The sequence below is a fragment of the Drosophila obscura genome, unplaced genomic scaffold (assembly GCF_018151105.1).
Source record: "Drosophila obscura isolate BZ-5 IFL unplaced genomic scaffold, ASM1815110v1 contig_1, whole genome shotgun sequence".
Taxonomy (NCBI): domain Eukaryota; kingdom Metazoa; phylum Arthropoda; class Insecta; order Diptera; family Drosophilidae; genus Drosophila; species Drosophila obscura.
This window is the reverse complement of record NW_024542679.1, coordinates 3,456,000-3,474,774: the sequence shown is the minus strand read 5'-3', so window position 1 is coordinate 3,474,774 and position 18,775 is coordinate 3,456,000. Positions and strand designations below refer to the sequence as shown.

Below are 18,775 nucleotides of genomic sequence, written 5' to 3'. Positions count from 1 at the left end.
GCCCAAGTTGCCCCAAGGTGCACAAGTGTCACTTGTTGAAGATCTAAAGATCGAATCGAATGGATCGTATCACACGTGCGTGTGTGCCCCGTTCAACAATTAGATTGAAAGGCCTCCCCTCCCCTCCACTCTACCACATTAATTACGAGTATGCCTGCCTGCCTGCCTGCGTAATTGCCGATCCAGTGGGGCGTGTCGGACGCATGGAAGAACGAACCACTTTGCTGCAATTGTGTATGGAATGTTCCACCTGGAAATGAAGTCAAATTAACAATAGACCCGCTCTAGGCGGGGGATAATTATGATGATAACAATCAGCGATTCAGCAGGGAGGATGGAATGGCCAAAGAACATGCATCTTCCATGGGTAAGTTTCAGATTAAAATACAATAAGTAAGCCCTGGAAATGCACTCTCCTGCAGCTGGAAGGCAACTCCCTCTCCTATTTTTGGCTGTCCAAAAATGTTGCTGGAAGCAATAGCAAATTGAACTTGAGGCCGAACATGCAACTTCCTTCCTTGACTTGGTGACTTCCTTGGCTTATCCTGTGACCCTCGACTGGGCGGCGGCGGCCATGTGGCATGCCATGTTGCCATTTTCCGCGAGACATTTTGAGGCTAATTAAATCCACGGCGGCGCAAGAAAAAAGCGAATGCTAAACACTTTCCGGCATTGACATTTTTTCCAGCCGTTGAGTTGAGTTGAGTGGAAAATATTAAGCATACGACATGTGCTCCCGGCCTCAAGAGCCAAGATTTATGTTATGGCAGCCTTATTTTTTTCATTTTAGTCACAGGCAGGAGAACCTGCTGCTATACACAATTAAAAGTGTCTAACAAAAAGTTGTGGGGCCGGAAATGTTTGCCTGGTGATATTTATGACACTTTAAAGACTGCTGACAGCCATCCTTGAGCTGGGCTGGGTTGGGCTGGTTTGCTTTAAGCGATTCCCTCGACACGGCTCCAAGGCATTCAAGGACTTTGGCAATTAAAAATGCGGCGTTGGCTTATCGCACGCGCCAGGACAAGTGTTGGCTCTGGTGGTTTCCTTCGTTCCGTTCCTTCTTTGCTGGTTAAAAAGTTTTCTCCCACAATTTCCACGCCCCAAGACCCACGGCAAGGTGTTGAAAGTTTCCGCGGAAGTTTTCGCCACAGGCTGTGTAATCCACGGGGAGAGAGAGAGAAAGAGAGAATTATAGACTGCTAGTGGGAGAGTGGGGAGGGAGAGCTTTAATCCTGCTTGGGTCCTTTATTGCTGCTGATAAGAGAATAAGTGTTGAACAAATTTATATGGTGCGGAAGGACGAACAGGCAATTAGCAGGCTAATCAAATAATCCGCTGCTAATTGTTGAAACCAGTCCGCTGAGCAGCAGCAACACCACCGCCTCTCCCCAAGACGAAGCGCCAGCGCACCTCACGCTGGAAGCGGGGCCGCTGCAGGGTGTAGCACAGCATTAGGTGCACCACCAAGCCAGAGAGCAACTGCATTGTGAACATCCAAAACGCGATCGCAGCACGACCGGCGTTTTGTCGCAATTTCAACGCGCTCTGGACACTGTTACCAAAGCAGCAACCGGGCGCTCTGCCCAGGTACTTCCGGGGGGGAAAGCGCAGGGCCAGCAGACCAAGTGCCGTATAGATGCAGGCAGTCAGCAGAGCATGCTTCGACTGACAATAAATGGTTTCAAAATCTAATCTAATCCAAAAATCACTTTATGTTTTAGATACTCCGCAGCTTCTCAGTTTATGGGATTTCCACTGCAATTACAGAATTATTGGCTCATGAAACACTTATGCAACCTTCTAGGAAAAACAACCTATAAAATATCCAAAGCTCAGTGGCTTTCAAAGTGGTGGTAAATCGCCTGAATTAATGTGCCTGTTAAACCTTTTCCCCAACAGATTGAATGTTTCTTTTTGTGTGTTAGTTTTGCATTTTCCACCAATATTTCAACAGAACATTAACATTTTTGCGAAATATTTCCACCAAAACCCCACCACCAAAACCCCACCACCAAAACCCCACAGTCATGTCATTCCCCGTGTTCATGGCGAGCGAAATCCACTTTGATGCGCCTTTCATGTCCAGAACTCGGGGAAACTTACAGAAACCTCACACTACCTAAATAATGAAGTGAAGTCCTGGCCATAAGGCACACATTGACGCACCTCATGCGGTGACAACGACCACGGCATGTTACTGTAATACCCGCGCAAAATATGACCAAAGCCCAGGCACAAAGCTCCTTTAAGGGCTCGCCACAGGACACAGAACACGGACTTACAAGGAGGGGGCATAAAACAGGCCTAAACAAAATGTTCGCACTAAGCACACCGCCAAAGTCAAACAGAAGACACTAGACAGAAGGCACAGAAGACACACAGCAGAGCGGCAGACAGCAGACAGCCCTCGAGTTCGAGGGAAATTTATGTGCCTCGGGGCGGTAACTTCATTATGCAATGACCTACAATGAAATGGGCGCTGGCGTTGCACAAAATTTATGTGCAAAGTTGAGAGACAGCCTAAGTACGGATAGAGTACCAGTAAGAGCCCCAGTCACAGCACCAGCACCAGCTCTGGAAGTGGTTTACCCTCGGTTTGCCCAGACATGTTGAAGTTGTCCGTTTGAAGTCATCTACCCGTTCCCTTAACTTAAGAATAGTTTTTACGACCATGGCTGATAAAAACCAAAAGAAACGGAATTCAGAGGCAAGCTAGTCAATGAGCTCCATGGGCAGTCACACCAGAGCGATAAGAAGCGGCTAATCAGCCAGCAATTACGCGGCTTGGGCCCAGTTCACAGTTGACTCTCCGATAGAGAGGTATGTTGGTTAAAAGACTCCTGTTCTTGGCACTCTTTGGCCTCGTTTCGGCTGTCGAGCAAGTGCGCTACGACAACTACAAGGTCTACAATGTGAAGATCGATGATCGGCAGCAGTTCAACCTGCTCAATGCCCAGGAGAAAATCTTGAAGGTATGGGAAAACCAATCATAGCCTGAAATTACCCTCTGACAGTCCAGTCTTTAGCTTAGCAGTTGGCGGGAGGCGAGACATTTGGGCGAGTCCTCGGACATTATGCTGGCCCCCGAGTACGAGGAGGCCTTCGAGAGCCTCCTTCTGAAGCACAACTTCAACTACAGCCTGAAGATCGACAATGTTCAGCGTCACATCGATGCCCAAAGGTCCAGGCAGCGCACTGGCTACCACGAGTGGACACAGTTCCACAACCTGGACGAAATCTATGCCTGGCTGGATCTGATCGAGTCGCGTTATCCGGATATTGTCACACCATTCACCATAGGAAACTCCTACGAGGGCAGGCCCATTCGTGGTGTGAAGATCTCGTATCAGAAGGGAAATCCAGCGGTTTTCATTGAATCGAATATCCATGCCCGCGAGTGGATTACCTCGGCGACGATCACCTACTTCATCGATGAGCTGCTGGTGCCCCGTAATCCTGGGGTCAGGGATATAGCCTACAATGTGGACTGGTACATCATACCCGTCCTGAATGTGGATGGGTTTGTGTACTCGCATGACGTGGTGAGCGGGTGGGGGAGTGTTGAGTGGTTGGTAGTTGGTAGTTGACGCTGCGATTAGATTTCCCATCGGTTCACAGACGTGCCGATTCGTTTACGATGCCCACCAATCTTATCGTCAACTACTCTAAGTGGCAATCAATTACGGTTAATAATGCTTTATCTACAAACTCTCTGATCGATTGCCCGGTAGGAACGACTTTGGCGCAAGTCTCGCATGCCCTCCGATCCAGCGGGCGAGTGTATTGGCACCGATCTGAATCGCAACTTTGATTTCCTCTGGATGTGTCAGTATTCTATAGATATGCACCTTTACTGATCCACCAGAGACAATCTATAGCTTCTCTTTGTATCGGCAGTGACTGGCGCTAGTGACGATCCCTGCACACAGACCTATGCCGGACCATCCGCCGAATCCGATCCAGAGATCAGCCAACTGACGGCGTACATCAATAACTCCATACCAGAGGGGACCATCAAGATCTACATATCCCTGCACTCCTACGGACAGTATGTGCTCTCGCCTTGGGGCCACACCGATACGGAATTCCCGGAGCACTATCCCCAGATGATGCATGTGGCCAAGGGCTTCTCGGATGCACTCTACAGAAGATATGGCACGGAGTTTACCTACGGTTCTAGTGCCACAACCTTATGTGTGTTGCCTGATCTTGTCCCCATTTGTATGTCCCCATTATATTTATCTTCTTTTCTCAGACCAAGTCTCTGGATCGGGCAAGGAGTGGGCCTATGCGGTGAAGAACATCACCATACCCTACACAATTGAACTGAGGGACAAGGGAGAGCTCGGCTTTGTCCTGCCGCCCGAGGACATTATTCCAGTGGCCCGAGAGGTGACGGAGGGTTTTGTGGGCATGATAGCAGCCGCCCGGGAAGTGGATGTTTTGTAGAGCATCAGAGCGAAATAAAACAAACGAACTCCCTCCCCCCCCATTCAGTGGAATATGCTCCCCCGTTTGGCGGCGCCACTGCGTCGAGTCGAGTCGAGTAGAGAGCTTTTGCTCCGCCCCAAAAACGAGAAGCAAGCGCCGAAGCTTCCAATCAGCAACGACGCATCGTTTTTTGGGGGAAAAAGCGAAGCGAAGCGAAGCCGGGAAAGCGAATGTGCGAGCCCGAATCGTTTGATAAGGAAGAGGCAGCTAACGGTTGCATCTTTGCTTCTTTTTGTTGCCGTGCCGCTTGCTGCTTGCCGCTTGGCGCCTCGCTTGCCTCAAGTGTTGCTGGTTGGGCAGAGAGTCTCCGCCTCTTTTCAACGCGCGCGCAGCATCCTGTTGGACAAGGACAAGGCTGCTCCGCCGTTGGACGGCACTTCCCATATACGTTTATGTGTATCCGTATCCCTGCCAGCTCCTACACGTATGCGCGCGTCAGGGAAATTGTGTGGGGAAAAAACACTAACACTAATCGCAGCGAATGGCGAACGACCAGCAGCGAAAATCTTCTTCAGCTTTTGGCCACAACATGGCGTCACTCTTCTTTCGTCGAATACATGGGATACATCACACATATATCTCTCCATATACATATATGTGTAATGTCTGTATATAGGGAACCTCTCGCACCATACATACAGAGAGAAGTGTTGGTATTGTTGTGTACGCTTGCACTTATTTTTTTCAATTTGTCTAATGAAATTGCGTTTTCCACTTGCGTCGCAGCAATCCAACATACATACATAAATGGAGGAATAGGGGAATGGGTGGGGGGGCAGTGAGAACGGAGGAGAAATAAAATGCCACGAAAAATCTTGGAAAATTCGAGAAAATATAACGTTGACACTTTTTGCGTTGGAGCTCCTTCTGGGCCCCGTGCAATGCGTGTGTGTATGTGTGTGTGTGTCCTGTTAGTGTCCTGTGTCTGCCTCTTCACTCACTGTTCTTTCTGCATATAAATTGAAATTTACTAACCTCGCTTCCTCTCGTCCTCCCTCTCGTTCCCTCTCTGGTTGTCAGTTGCACCTTTATGACAATTTTCCTGCCACTGCCACAGCCACTGCCACTTCTTTTTTGCTTCGTTTCCTTACTTTTTTTTTCTAGATATATGTATATTGCGCATATTGCGGTGATGAATTTTTCTCTTTGAGTTATATGGCAGAAACGCTGCAATCGGTGGCAGGGGTACACCCAAAACTGAAGCCCAAACAGTGGCAATAAAAACTTACTTAGCCAAATTGCAATAAGCCCCCCGACTTGTCGACACAAAGTGTAAATTTCTAATTTGTATAATAGAATTTTCACCAAATTGTATCATGCTGTAAAATCAGAAATGCGCACATTATTTACTGATCATTTCTTGGTTCATAAAATAAACAATTTTACACATAATTCTGTTATGTAAAGACTTGTAATATGTTGAAGTGATATATGTATATATTTATATATATATATTTGTAATTCCCAACGGAATTGAAAGGTTTATCATCGTTTATATCTAGCTTAACACTTCTAAAAGTCGAAAAAATTTAAAATTTTTGTAAAAAAATAGAAAGTTGCCAGAAATATCGCATGATGAATGAATCACATACACCCATAATACCATAATACTTATCCTGTCGCGCCGGATATCAATTATAGTCGTATATATCACAAGCGAGAGTCAACTTCTAATTTGATAATTCAATTCTGCATTGCAATTCCCCTGACAACCAATCAAGAAATCAAATCAAAATGGATTGATTTTGGTCACATTGGGCCAAGCCCCAAATCGGAGCAGAGAGTCAGCGCCCGAAAAAAAATGCTTTAATTGCTGCCAAGGCAATAAACTTCAACGGCAATTGACGCTTGACACTTTGAACGCTTGAGAACGCTCGAGAGAGATCAGTGGCTTAATGCTGCAGACAGCTGGTTGGTGGTTCGGTGGTTCGTTGCTTCGGTATGGAAAGGCATACGAGTATGGATTGCATTGGATTGCGCTCTCAAAAGAGTGGAGAGACTGGACAGCGAAAGTATGACGACGATGCTTGGATATTCCCAGCGCGCGTCATGAAGCTGCGGCGTCTGCGCCTTTTTTGGACGTTTGGCAATGCTGCCACATGAGATGAGAAGAGTAGAGGATGGTACGAGTATAGGATGGTATGGTATGGGATGGAATGGGATGGGATGAGATGGTTGGGCTGATCGCATAGTGCACCAATGCGATGCAATGCGATGCGTGTGCTGGCGCTCAGATTCAGCATCATGGGGCAAAAGTTGCATGGTGCTCGGACTCGTACTCGTACTCGTACGCCTACCAAGAGTTATGACAGGCCACAGAGCTGCTGCGATCCTTAAATGGCAAAACGAAGCATCCGATCCGTTTATGGACTGACGACAAAGACAACGAAGACGACGGCGTGTTGACAATGATGTGGATGATTGGTGTTTTGTGCCCGTTTCGTAAGAAAGAAAGCCAAGGGTTCCCGTTTTCCCGTGAATTGCGACCAGAGGAGAACCCGCTCTACCTCAGGCTCTACCTCTACCTCTTCGGTCCATAGCATTGCATTGCGTTGCGTCGAATCCAGTGGAGTCTCCACTCGAGTCTCTCATTGCGTCGCCGTTGCCTTATACGATGCGTCTAGACAGGCTGGAAAAAATCACAGCAGAATCATTCAGGCAATGCCAAGTTTGGCGCAGAGGCCTTCCTTCAATGATTGCCCCCATGAATGAATGAATCCAGAGAGCCGAGCCCCAAGTCAAAGTCGAAATCGAGAGCAATTAGTATGCGCAGATTGTGATCACTCGGAAGTAATGCTAATTTTTTTGTCTACCCGCTTACCCAAATGGAGAGCAAGGGTACAGATGGGGGGGCATCTTGTAGACGCTGTAGACCTGTCCACCTGTGCTTAGGGTATATGTGTTCTTTGGCTTGTCTTTTGGGGATAGTTTTGTAGTTGTTCAGGGATGTGGAAGACTGAAGATCGCTTCTCAGACGTTTCAGCAGTTTCCCCACTATTTGAGCTCAAGAGAGGGTCGGGCAGGGTAGCTATGGGTCTATTCTCTGGCGTTCCTTCTACTGGAGCTTCCTTCTGTTATCCTTTCACTTCAGCTAGCCGTTGAGCTAGTTTTTCTAAGGCCCCCACCAGGTCTTACCCAAAATGGTCTGATGCATTGGCCCAGGAGATGTCATTAACATTAGACAGGGAGAGGGAGGAAGACCCCAGAGCTCCAGAGCAGGTGAATGAATGCAGCTGACAGATGGAGACAGTTCCAGGTGGAGATGCCAGGACAGGAGGAGAATTCGCATTATGCAGGCAGCTTGTCTGTGCCATTAAGAGCGTTAACAGGGGGACATTAGTATCCTGCAGGCAACACCTGACGCAGTCGTCAGAGACGACACCGTCGACGAGGTCAACTTCAGACAAAGGCATGCAAATAGGATTTACCAGAGCGCCAGAGGAGGACTGGCAGGAGGAGCAGGAGAACGGACTGGGAGGACCAACTTGGGTCGCCTTGGAAAATAAGAAAACAACTTTTGCGCTAAGCAGATGAAAAGGCATTTGCATATGCTACGCCCTGTCCGGACAAGGGACAGGGAAGCGAAATCAAAAGCTTTTTAAAGGATATTTTATATAATTTCACGCTTAAAAGGCGCACAGTCCGAAACCAGGAGAGGGACTGGCACTGGCACTGGCACTGGGACGAGGATCCAGGACATGGCATCTCACTCTGTTTGCATAGTGGCCTGAGGAAATTGAAAAAAGACGCTGCCCGTACTCCCCTCTGGTTCCTGATGGAAACAGCCGTTGGTTTACCCACGTGCCAAGCGGCTTAAAAAACGAACCAGGAATCGGGCGAAACGAAAAGAAAGGAATGGAAAGGAAAGGAAAGGAAAGGAAAGACAGGCCTGCTCGTCCTGCAGGAGGTGGAGACATTTGCATGCGACTTTTAAATCAATTATTGTTAAATATTTATTTCTTGACAGTCCATTTCGGCGAAGGGGAGTTTAGGCCGGGAGTCTGGTTGTCTGTCGGTTGTTCGGCTGTGCCGTTGCCGTTGCCGTTGCTGTTGGTTGGCCATATTATCCTAACATAAATTACATGATTGATTTCATTCGAAGGGGCAACAATACGCGTAGTACAGATCGCAACAGAATAGAACACACTTGGGCGCTGGGAAAACAATGGAGAGAAAAAGCAAACAAAATGCAAATTCGCTTGGGTATTTTTTTTTTTCTTTTTTTGGCTTGATTAAAAAGCTTAGAAATTAGCATATCATTTGTGCAGCTATTCGTTGGCTACATTATAAATACGAGTATATTGATTGCCTGCACGGGGGATAGCTGGATGCGACTAGAGAGCAGGTTCTGCATCTGCAAAAACTTTTACCCAACTATATATTTAGCTGCTTAGCTACCTTGGGAAGTGGATGTGGCTGTGGCTGTGGATGTGGGCAACATCTTTACTTTATATATTTTTCATTTTTTCGGTTGGCATTTCTTATTTTTTACGCTCCAACGAGGAGCCTCTGCTTTTCGCATCGTCGTGTGTTTTGCTCAGTGGCGCGTTGACATCGCCATCAAAATGCTTTGACGTGGTTTTTGATTGACAGGAAACTCATAAATAATTCATGTCATTAAATCATGTTACATTTTTTTTCTCTTCTCTTCTCCGCTCAATTCATCTCGGGCTGCTCTTCTTTCCTTCTTTCTTTCGTGCAGCAGAGCCAACATCTTCAGGTCCAGCTCCATTGAAACAAGTTTCTCCAAGTGGAGTGACGGACATTTGGGCAGTGGCTCTCCCTCCTCCATGCTTCTCCACTTCGCCGGTGCTCCTGTGCACTTCTCTAGCAATTAAATGTCAAAAACTGTTTCTCTTCTCGCCTTCTCCTTTCAATGTAACTCAATTCCGCACTCAGATTTCTTTTCCCTCAGATTCTTCCTGCCCCATATTCTTTTTTTTAATATTCTCCCGCTGTGGAAAACTTGAAGAAAATAAGTTTTCAATGAATATAATTATGCAAAGCAGCCGCCCAGTCGCACTCCACTAGGCTGGACCTTAAGAGGCTCTGGAAAAAGGACGTTAAAATTATATGAAAGCTGCTTGGCGCAATTTAAATATTTCCACGCCTGCCTTTCGTTTCATTTCCACGCTGTCATAATATTTTATTATTGCTTGTTTTAATTCCTTGTTTCATGATTTCACAATCTCTGCAGCAGTTTTTCCTTTATTTTCTTTCCTTTCGGTCTGTCATCTTTTTTTCTGTCAATTGTCCTTCAGCGAAAAGTTTTTAATTTTTATCAAAAGATTTCTCTGGCTGCTGTTTTTAATGAAATTTTGTCCGCTGTCCTGTAAAGGATTGCTTCTGGTCGTGGGCCTGGGCATTGCCACAATTTGCATAATTTTTTATCAGCCATTTTTAATTTGCGATTTCGCGCAGTCGAGTGCGTGTCCTTAAGGAAAGTTCCTTACTGTGTGGGAGCCTCTTTTTAATTAAAGTAATTTATGATCTTTCTGGGCTCTAAATTATATATTTTTTAGGGGGATAACGGAGGCAGAACCATATTCTACAAAATTATATGAATATAAATAAAAATAAAAAATAAGAAAAAAGAAATAAATCTCAAACTGAGTAGATAAATTTCTAGTAATTTTATGTGTGCAGAAAAGCAGTTTAATAGCCTAAAGTCATTCACTATTTGAATGGTCATCGCTTCCATTAGATATAATTAAATGTACGCAAGATTAGTCGCTCTCATCAGTGACTCATCTGTGCATTATCGATATTCTCCCAGCACACAGGAGAGGATCTTCTTTCTGTCTGGGAATCTGGCAAATCATTTTAATTGCTTTGCCACTCTCGAGCCCTGACTCCTGCCTCTTGCAACACCCAATCCAATCCAATCCCTAGCCTTAGTCTTTGTTGTTGTCGATTGTGTGCGGCGATAATAATTACACGTCACGCTGCCACGCAATCAAAACATTATTTGTGCAAAATCACGGAACTGAACTGAAGCGGAAGTGATGAAGGACTTATTGGCTGCACGCGTCCGTCGGCGTTGGCGACGGAGTCCTCATCGTTGTCCTCCGCAAAAAAAAAAAAATAAAAGTTTAAAAAATATTTTGTAGCACCATCCCGGACCCGGTCCCGTTCCCGGTCCCGCACCCCATTTGCATTGCACCCAGGACTCATCCTGTAGTCCTTTTGGCCTTCCGTCCCGTGTTAAATTCAACGCAACGCGTGCGGTCACGTGGCCTGGGGGACACGCCCACTTTCATGATAGTCACAATCGGCAGCCGAGATTTAAACAAAACGTTGCCACCGCATCAAACGTCATTCATGGCTGATGGACTCCTTTGCCAGCGCCAATCATTCATCAGCAGCAGGAAGATGAAACATCAAGCAGCAGGAAGGAGCAACGGAAAATCGTTGAAAATTATGTAAATTGTTTTTTGGGCAAAATGGAAAGGAGTGCGAAAATTTTCCTAAATGCTTTACAGGCCTCCGCCAGCAGCGACAATGGGAACAGGTTAATCGGAAGCTGGCCCCAAATTGTTGCAGCAGGCGATGAAAAAAGAGCCAAACAATGTGACAGAAACATATGTTGCCATCATCAAGAGCTAAACGAGGGGACAATCCTTTGACAGGAGTGTCATAATTCGCAATGGAGCACAGATTGTGGGAGCATTTGAGTGGTTACAACCTTTGGGCCGTATATTTCAGCGATTTCGGGATATATTCTCAGGCTACATCAGCCTCAGAATGCCTTGCCCATCCCTCAGCTTCCGTTTAGACTCCATTCCCACCCCATCTATGCCACAATCCAGCAGATCAATGGGAAGATATCATTTCGCATTTGTTGTATATTGCTTCCTGTCCACTATTGCCATATACATTTCATATTTTTCCCACCATTTCACGGAATATCCACCCCCTGCCCTGCCCTGACCAGCCTTTGTGCCCAGCCCCTGGCTCCTTTGGGACACACGTTCGTGGCAATAAAAGCGCAAACGTTTCAATTCCGTTGCGGCTGACAAATGCAAGGAAAAAATGCCAATGTTTCTGCCCCAAAAATATATGTTATATATTATAATGATAAAAAGACAAACGGGGAGAATACTGGCAATGGACAAAAGTTTATCTAGATGCTGTCGAGTGTTTTGATTTGTAACGTTTCTCACTTCATTATTATGCAATAAATAATGGCATCTACATGTCTCTTCTCTGGTATACTCTGGTAATATAATTCCGAGGGGCGAAACGTCAGAGGGTTGTTCTTGCTGAAGGGTCCGTGGTCCTGGTGTTCCTCTGTGCAGCGGAAGTAGAGCGGAGCTGAATGGTCAGCATTCAGCATTCGCTTCTGTGGAAATTAATGAGGCCTAACATGACAGATAGAGTTTTTTTTGTGTATATTTCTGCTAAGTGTAACCCCCCTCCCAGTATCATCATCACCTTTGACCTTTGCTGGAGCTTTGGCAGAAGCTTTTGCGAAAGTGTTGCCAACCATTGCGGAGAAGTTTAAGTGAAAGCACAAAGCTCTCATCCAAGTTCATATCCTAGGTTGACCAAGCTTCATTCATTCATATTCATTCATTCATTCTTTCATTTCACCCCCTAAAAGCATGCTGCAAGCTTAAGCAAAATGAACCCTTGTGCAAAAGCTTCGCCCAAAAACCCACCCCTGCATTATAGAGCGGAGCAAGGCAGAGCGCACAAGAGCACACGCTTTTGTGTGTGTGTTGGTATGCCGTCAAGCTGCTCTCTCTCTCTCTCTCTCTGTGTCTCTTGTGTGCTGTGTGTGACACAAAGAGGAGTGTCAGGCAGCATAAATTTCAGCATACAAAATTCCACACACAAGCAACGCGTCAAGAAACTTTTCGGCAACTTTTCCGCAGGAAAATCGAGTGTAAATACGCTGAAACAAAAGCAAGCTGAAGAAAAAGTCAAAGTTCCTAGCTCCTAGAACTAAGCTGAAATCGTTTGTAAATTAATTCGTTAGCGGTAAATGCAGCAAGTCTCAAACGAGAGGAGGTGCCGTCGCCGTCGTTGTGTGGTGTGGTGTGTGTGTGTGTGTGTGTTTATACGAGGGCCAAATGGGCCCAAGTGGCCGATGGGATAAATCAAACAAGTTTCTACGTATAAAAACGCGGCCCCCAATGGGGACCGCAGTGCGAATGGAAATCTTTAAGATATCAAACAATCATAAATAAAACATAAATTATGTTTTGCTGGCAGCCGAAAAATAAAACCATCAAAAAGGAATGAAAATGCCGAGCAACAAAAGCGTACGAACCCGAGCGGATATATTTTGATTTTTTTTTTATAAATAGAAAAATCAATTTCGCACGCAGCAGCGGCAGCAGCAGCAGCACAAGAGGCAGCGGCAGCTACAGTAAGCAGCAAAAGGAGAGAGCACTCTTATGCTCTCCCAAGCGTGTGCTCTCTCTTTTTTTTTGTTTGGCGCAAGTGTGGGGCCTGTGTGTGTGTGTGTACATGGTATATTCGATAGAGGGGTAAGGCAGAAGATCGCTCTGTTTGCCTTCTATTTAATATTTTGTGTGCGTGGACCATAGATCTCACTTTAATCTAAATCGAATCTAAAATAAGAGTGGATATACCTTACCCTGCACAAAATACACCTTGGGCTTGTCTGTGTGTCTATTATAAGTCCAGTGCGAGAGAACCAGTGGCTGCCACTGCCACTGCCTCTGCCCTGTGTGTGCCGCTGTTCCATCGAGAGAATAATTGAATCTACTCGTAATTCAAGTGTTTTTGTTGCACCATTTGTTGTGCTTAATATTGTTATTATTTGTTTAAATTATCGCCAAAAGAAGGCACAAACTACGCAGGAGGTAAAATCGCGCGCGGACCAGCCTCCTCTTTTGCATGGCTTCAAGAAGTACTCTCAAGCAGTTTCGCATACCCTGTATTCCCTGGTGCCTGATGTCTGCTGGCAAACCCCTTTTGATATCCTGTTTACAACAAATTACGAGTATTGCTGCAAATCGAATTTGTGTGTGCCCCACGCAGCAGAGACAGCAGAAACAAGGAACAAGTGGTTGACAGACAGAGTGCCATCTATAGAGGGGCGGGACACAGGTCCCAAGTTAATTTCCGTTGCTGCATCACCCCCCACCACCAGCACCACCATCGACTAAAAAAAAGAAGGAAAATCATTTCTATTTGGTTTGAACTGGATAGAGGTGGTGGAGAAAGAGAGAGGTGGTTGGGTGGGTGGGTGTTTGCCTAAATGGGTGTCTGGGTGTCAGAGTTCCACTAGGAATTCTTGGTGTTGCTGTTGTTGTTGTTATTGTTGCTATTATGGAATCTTTCGAAATTGACAACAGCAGCGGCAAGAATCCCAGCAACAAATCAAATAAATTAAATTTACACACATAGTTAAATTAGTGAAAATTGAATAAAACAGAAGAATAGACGAGACGAGACGAAAAGAGAAGAGGCACTGAAACGTTTGATAGAAAACGTAAATAAAAGAGTCTCTGCCTGAGAGACAGTGCGTGAAAGAGAGCAGCACACCGCCAGAAAACGTGCGAGCAAAAGAAGAGGAGACGGACAGCCACAGAACGTGCGGATACCCCAAGAAAAGGCAAACTTAGAGTGAAGACAGCTCCGTAGAACGTGTGGGAGGAAGTGAGCAGACAGTCCCCACCCCCACTGGAGGAGCAAGAGCAACTGAGCAAATAGCTCAAGTGGAGAATAAATCGCAAGGAGAGAAGACAACACCGCCACAGAGAGAGAGAGAGAGAGAGAGCACCGCAGATTCGAGAGACAACCGACCGCTGTCTCTGCGCCCCACAAGCTACAGACGACCCCACGAGACACGGCACAGCGTGGAGCGTGGAGAACGTGTCGAGCAACAAATTAATAATAAAATAAAGAAACACACAAATTGAAGACAACAACAAAAGTCGCAGTAGCAGAGGAAGAGGAAGAGGCAGAGGCAGAGGAACAGACAGCAGCAGCATCAAAAGCAGAGATACAAGCAGCAGCGGGAGCAGCAACAACTTTGCCAAAGGCACAGACGGAAGATGGGCTGCGGGCAGAGCAAGATACATTTATATCCCAGGAAATCGAAGAGTAAAGCAAATGGCAAGAAAGGAGGACATGGTGAGTGTTGGGCGAAAGGCGGGAGGGACCGTGGGGAGGAGGATAGAGAGGTGTCGAGGTCGATCGGGAGGCGACAGAGTTACCTTCCAATAACAAAAGCTTACACGCATGACGACATCAATTTGCCTTCAATCTTGCCACACATACTCTACTCGTATGTACATACATACATACATATGCTTGTGTGTCTGTCCCTCTGTGAGTGTGTGTGTTTGTGTGCTTGCATGTGAATGTTTTGTATCTGTGTGAGCCACCTGTTTCCACACAATGAGGACATCATTGATTAATATGTCACTAGCAGCAGAACAGCAGAAAGAGACGGCAGAGGAGCCCTGAGAGGAGGAGGAGGCCCATGCATTCAGCCAAGTAATAAAGGCCTACATTTTAAAAACCCCCATTTAAAAAACCCTCATTGTCTATATATATACTATATGTGTATGTACACACGCCACGTGCATTGGTGTGTGTGTGTGTGTGTTTGCTCTTAAGTTTATAAAAATGTAAAAATCTAACCTACATGGGGAAAACTTTTGACTATGCCCCACTTCCAGCACGTTCAACGGTGGTTCACCTTCCTTCCCTATCGCCACTTCCTCTACCTCCTCCACTCTATTCTCTTTCACGTTTCTCCTTTTGTGTTTTCTCTCTGTGTATGTGTGCGTGTGTGTGTGTGTTTGTGTATAATTAACTGCTAAAAAGGCAACTTGTTGTTGCAATGGGCCCTACGAATTGGTGGGTGTGGTCTGCCCCCAAGGGTCCTCTGCTTTCTCTTTCTCTCGCTATCTCTGCATGTGTGTGTGTGTGTGTGGAAGGGTTCAAGCCAAAATGTGTAGCATACACAAAGGCGCCATTGTGCCATAAACGACCCAAATTTCTCGTTTTTCATAGGCACATAGGCAACGCTTTCGTTTCGTCCTGGATCCTAGATTAATTATTCATAATAACCTTCGTTTCGTGGCTTTGGTTTTCTGCCGTCTCTCTTTTGGATTTGCATTAAAATGCATAACTCTTTTTTTAATTAAATTTGTGGCCAACTTCAAAGAGGAGGCCCAAAGAAACATAAGCTGTAAACAGGTCTTGACCGAAAGTTATTAAAGATGAATGGAACTTTCTTGAATTTGTATGCCAAGCCATGTCCTGGGAGAGCGCCAAGTGCTGCTCTCAATATGTGTCACTCGGCGAGCTGTGAGCTGTGAGCAGCAGCTCCCCAACCCGAACAAGCCGACCAGAAGTTGCACATTCGCTTTATTGCTTAACTTTTGCCACTTTGTGGCACTCTCGAAATTGCCAACTCATCTTCTATAAAGTTCTCTGGTCCTTGGTATCTCCCCACAGCCGATTCAGATGCCGAAACGGATGAGGAGGAAGGCCACATCGAGGATGCCGAGAAGGCACAGCAACGCGACCGCGAGAAGCATGAGGAGAGCGAGGAGCAAAGCAATAAGGATATCCAGGACTCTGACGAAGATGTGGCCGTGTCACTGCTGCGTGCCAAGAATCTATCGTTGCTGCAAAGCCAGTAAGCCATTCCTTTCCCACTAACTTTCCCCCACTAACAATGTTTTGACCATTTCCAGGGAAATATCCTCAAGCCAACAGAACTTTTTCCGCATGCTGGACAGAAAGATCGATGAGGTAAGTACTGAAGATTATGTTGACGAAGCACTCAAGTAACCTATGACCTTTGCAGGGTCCCGACTACGACTCGGCCAGCGAGACGGAAGTCGCTTTGGAGGAGGCACGTCTGAATGCCCTGCGCCAGCATTGGGAGTCTGCCAGCCTCACCGCCTCCATTTGCTCCTCTGCCAGCCGCTCGCTGCAGACCACGCCCATACGACAAGTGCAGGTGCCACTTAAGCAGCCTCCGCGAAGCGCAGGGCTCCTACTACAGCCCTCATCGGCGTGTGGTACGATGGCTGCGACGGAGTATCTACCTCAGCATGTTTTGGTGGGGCGACAACAGCAGCATCAGCAGCAGGCAGCCGTTCTCTACCAGCAACAACAGCAGCAACAGCAGCAACAGCAACAGCAGCTCATCCTCCTGCCCCAGATGGATGCCAACATTGTCCATACGTCCACTGCGGCAGCCGCAGCTCAGCTTGCCCAGCTCCAACAGCAGCAACAGCTCCAGCAGCAGCAACAGCTCCAACAGCAGCAACAGATTCATCAGCAACAACTCCAACAGCAGCAACTGTACCAACAACAGCAGCAGTATATGCTGTCCCTTCCCGCCGGATCCATGCCACAGAGCGTCAGTCCCAAGCGACTGATGTATGGAGCGGCGCCCTCGCCGCCGATCAGCTCCTGCCCCGTATCCGCAGCCCCTCCTTCCGTTCAGTATATCCCAGCCGGCTCCCAGCTCATACAGCAGCCGGGTGCAACGGGTTTCCTTAATGGCGCCGGCGCCAGCGGGGTGGGAGTGGGACGAGCGCCTTTGCAGCTGGCCTACTATGGCGCACCGAGCACTACCCCCCAGGGAGCGGCGACTTCGGCTGCCCTCAATGCCCCCGAAACATATGAAACACAAAGCGCTCCACACAGCCAAAGTCAGCAACAGCAGCCGCCACCGCCACCGCCGCCGGGTGGCTACTACGGCGAGATCATGCACGGAGTGCAGGTAAGACTAAAATGCAACTAATTCCAAATAGATCCTAATTGTGTCATTCCGTCATTTCCAGCAGGCCGCACCCCCGGCGGAATACAAGTTTCCTGCGGCCATTAGCGTTCAGAGATTGGCGCCGCAAGTGCAGCGGCAGCTGCGCGAGACGCAGGAACTCATAAAAGACTCGTGCCCGCAGCTGTATGCCGCGGGCTATGGCAGCCCAGGACCACCGATACGCAATCCCAGCAGAAATCCAACTAGAACTAGACCCACCCTGGAGACCCAGTTCTCGCAGGAACTATCGTGATATCTATATATGTAACAAACAGCAAGCAAACGCAAACACAACCGTAGCAAAGGATAAAACCACATTCTGAACAGAATCAATGTTAGATAAACCGCAGCCAAAGAACAGAAAGAACTAATTAACCAAAACTATGAAATACCACAGGAAAAAGACAAAAAAAGCGAAAAACCAAAAAAAAAATCGAAGAAAATCAATTAAAAAATTGTAAAACTGCACTCGATGTTTCAGACCCCTCCCGAACTGGGTAGATTGTGTCACCCCCTTATACGACAAACCTATACGCGTATTAATTACTAAAATCACGGTTGCCACAATTAGTCCCCAAACCACCAAAACTGGTCCTCTTTTTGATCGCTGGCCCACTTTTCCACCACATGGTCCTTTTTTTGCTTTTATTCATAGTTTTAATTCGATATTATTATATAAAGATTTTGTACAATGACAAAAGATATTATAAAACCTTCGTTTTGTAGATATAAATTCGGTCAATCGATCCGATCCCAAACGTCCGTCTTGGATGTCGTTTTTGTACCAATCGGTTGGCAGTTTTCTCTTGATCACAAAATTACATTCCAAGCCCCGATCGGTTGCTGTATAGCCGGGATATAGCGTACTGAAAAATAACCAGAACTTGCACAGGTAAAATTTCGGGGCGCTCTATCTCGGGCAGATAGGCCCAGATCGGTAAAGGACCTACTTTCCTAGGATGGGGACGACTCGGGCTGTCGCTCGGCATCAATACAATGAAACATTTTTTCCCCGGTTTAAATTCGTTGGACGTCCAGATCGTTCAGAAAATGGCAGTTATCAGCAGAAAGCAACTTTATCGATTGGAAAAATGTTGCATACTTTTAGTTGCAATTGAATACTAAATCATAGCCTACTTTTGGGGTTAACATTGAAAATTTTGTGCAACAAAAACATTTGTTGTACAAAAACAACATTTGTTGTACAACAACAACATTTGTTGTACAACAACAACATTTGTTGTACAACAACAAAAACTTTTTTGTTGTACAAAAATAACAACAGCTGACAGCAACAACAGGCCAGCTTTGTTTTTTTATTTTTTTTTTATGGAGTCCTTGTCAATGTTCAATTGCTTCCTGGGTCAGTTTTTGGTCTCCAAAACGTATTTCATGTGGCAACTGTGAAAACAACTACTAAATTTATGCGGAGCAAAAATACAAGCATTACAACTAGAAAAAATGTAATATTCACGAGGCAGCCAAAGGATTAATGGAGGAGAGGATAGCGCAAGG

At 46.3% G+C, this 18,775-nt stretch overlaps 2 protein-coding genes across 3 annotated transcripts; both read left to right on the top strand.

Annotated features, from left to right (window-relative positions):
• Positions 1 to 18,480, top strand: LOC111069510 (putative uncharacterized protein DDB_G0271606). Of its 2 annotated transcripts, none has more exons than XM_022359610.2 (5): positions 1 to 367; positions 15,940 to 16,123; positions 16,182 to 16,239; positions 16,295 to 17,221; positions 17,283 to 18,480. In XM_022359610.2, exons 1-5 carry the CDS (start codon positions 340 to 342, stop codon positions 17,511 to 17,513), a joined length of 1,428 nt encoding a protein of 475 aa, XP_022215302.2. In that variant the 5' UTR covers positions 1 to 339; the 3' UTR covers positions 17,514 to 18,480. The 2 variants fall into 2 exon arrangements, with proteins under 2 accessions (XP_022215302.2, XP_022215301.2); XM_022359609.2 differs by lacking the exon at positions 1 to 367 and adding an exon at positions 14,428 to 14,604.
• LOC111069512 (zinc carboxypeptidase) lies at positions 2,792 to 4,517 on the top strand. The gene is made up of 5 exons (XM_022359612.2): positions 2,792 to 2,975; positions 3,030 to 3,545; positions 3,735 to 3,828; positions 3,901 to 4,197; positions 4,259 to 4,517. Exons 1-5 carry the CDS (start codon positions 2,826 to 2,828, stop codon positions 4,450 to 4,452), a joined length of 1,251 nt encoding a protein of 416 aa, XP_022215304.2. The 5' UTR covers positions 2,792 to 2,825; the 3' UTR covers positions 4,453 to 4,517.
• Positions 18,481 to 18,775: the final 295 nt, after the last annotated feature.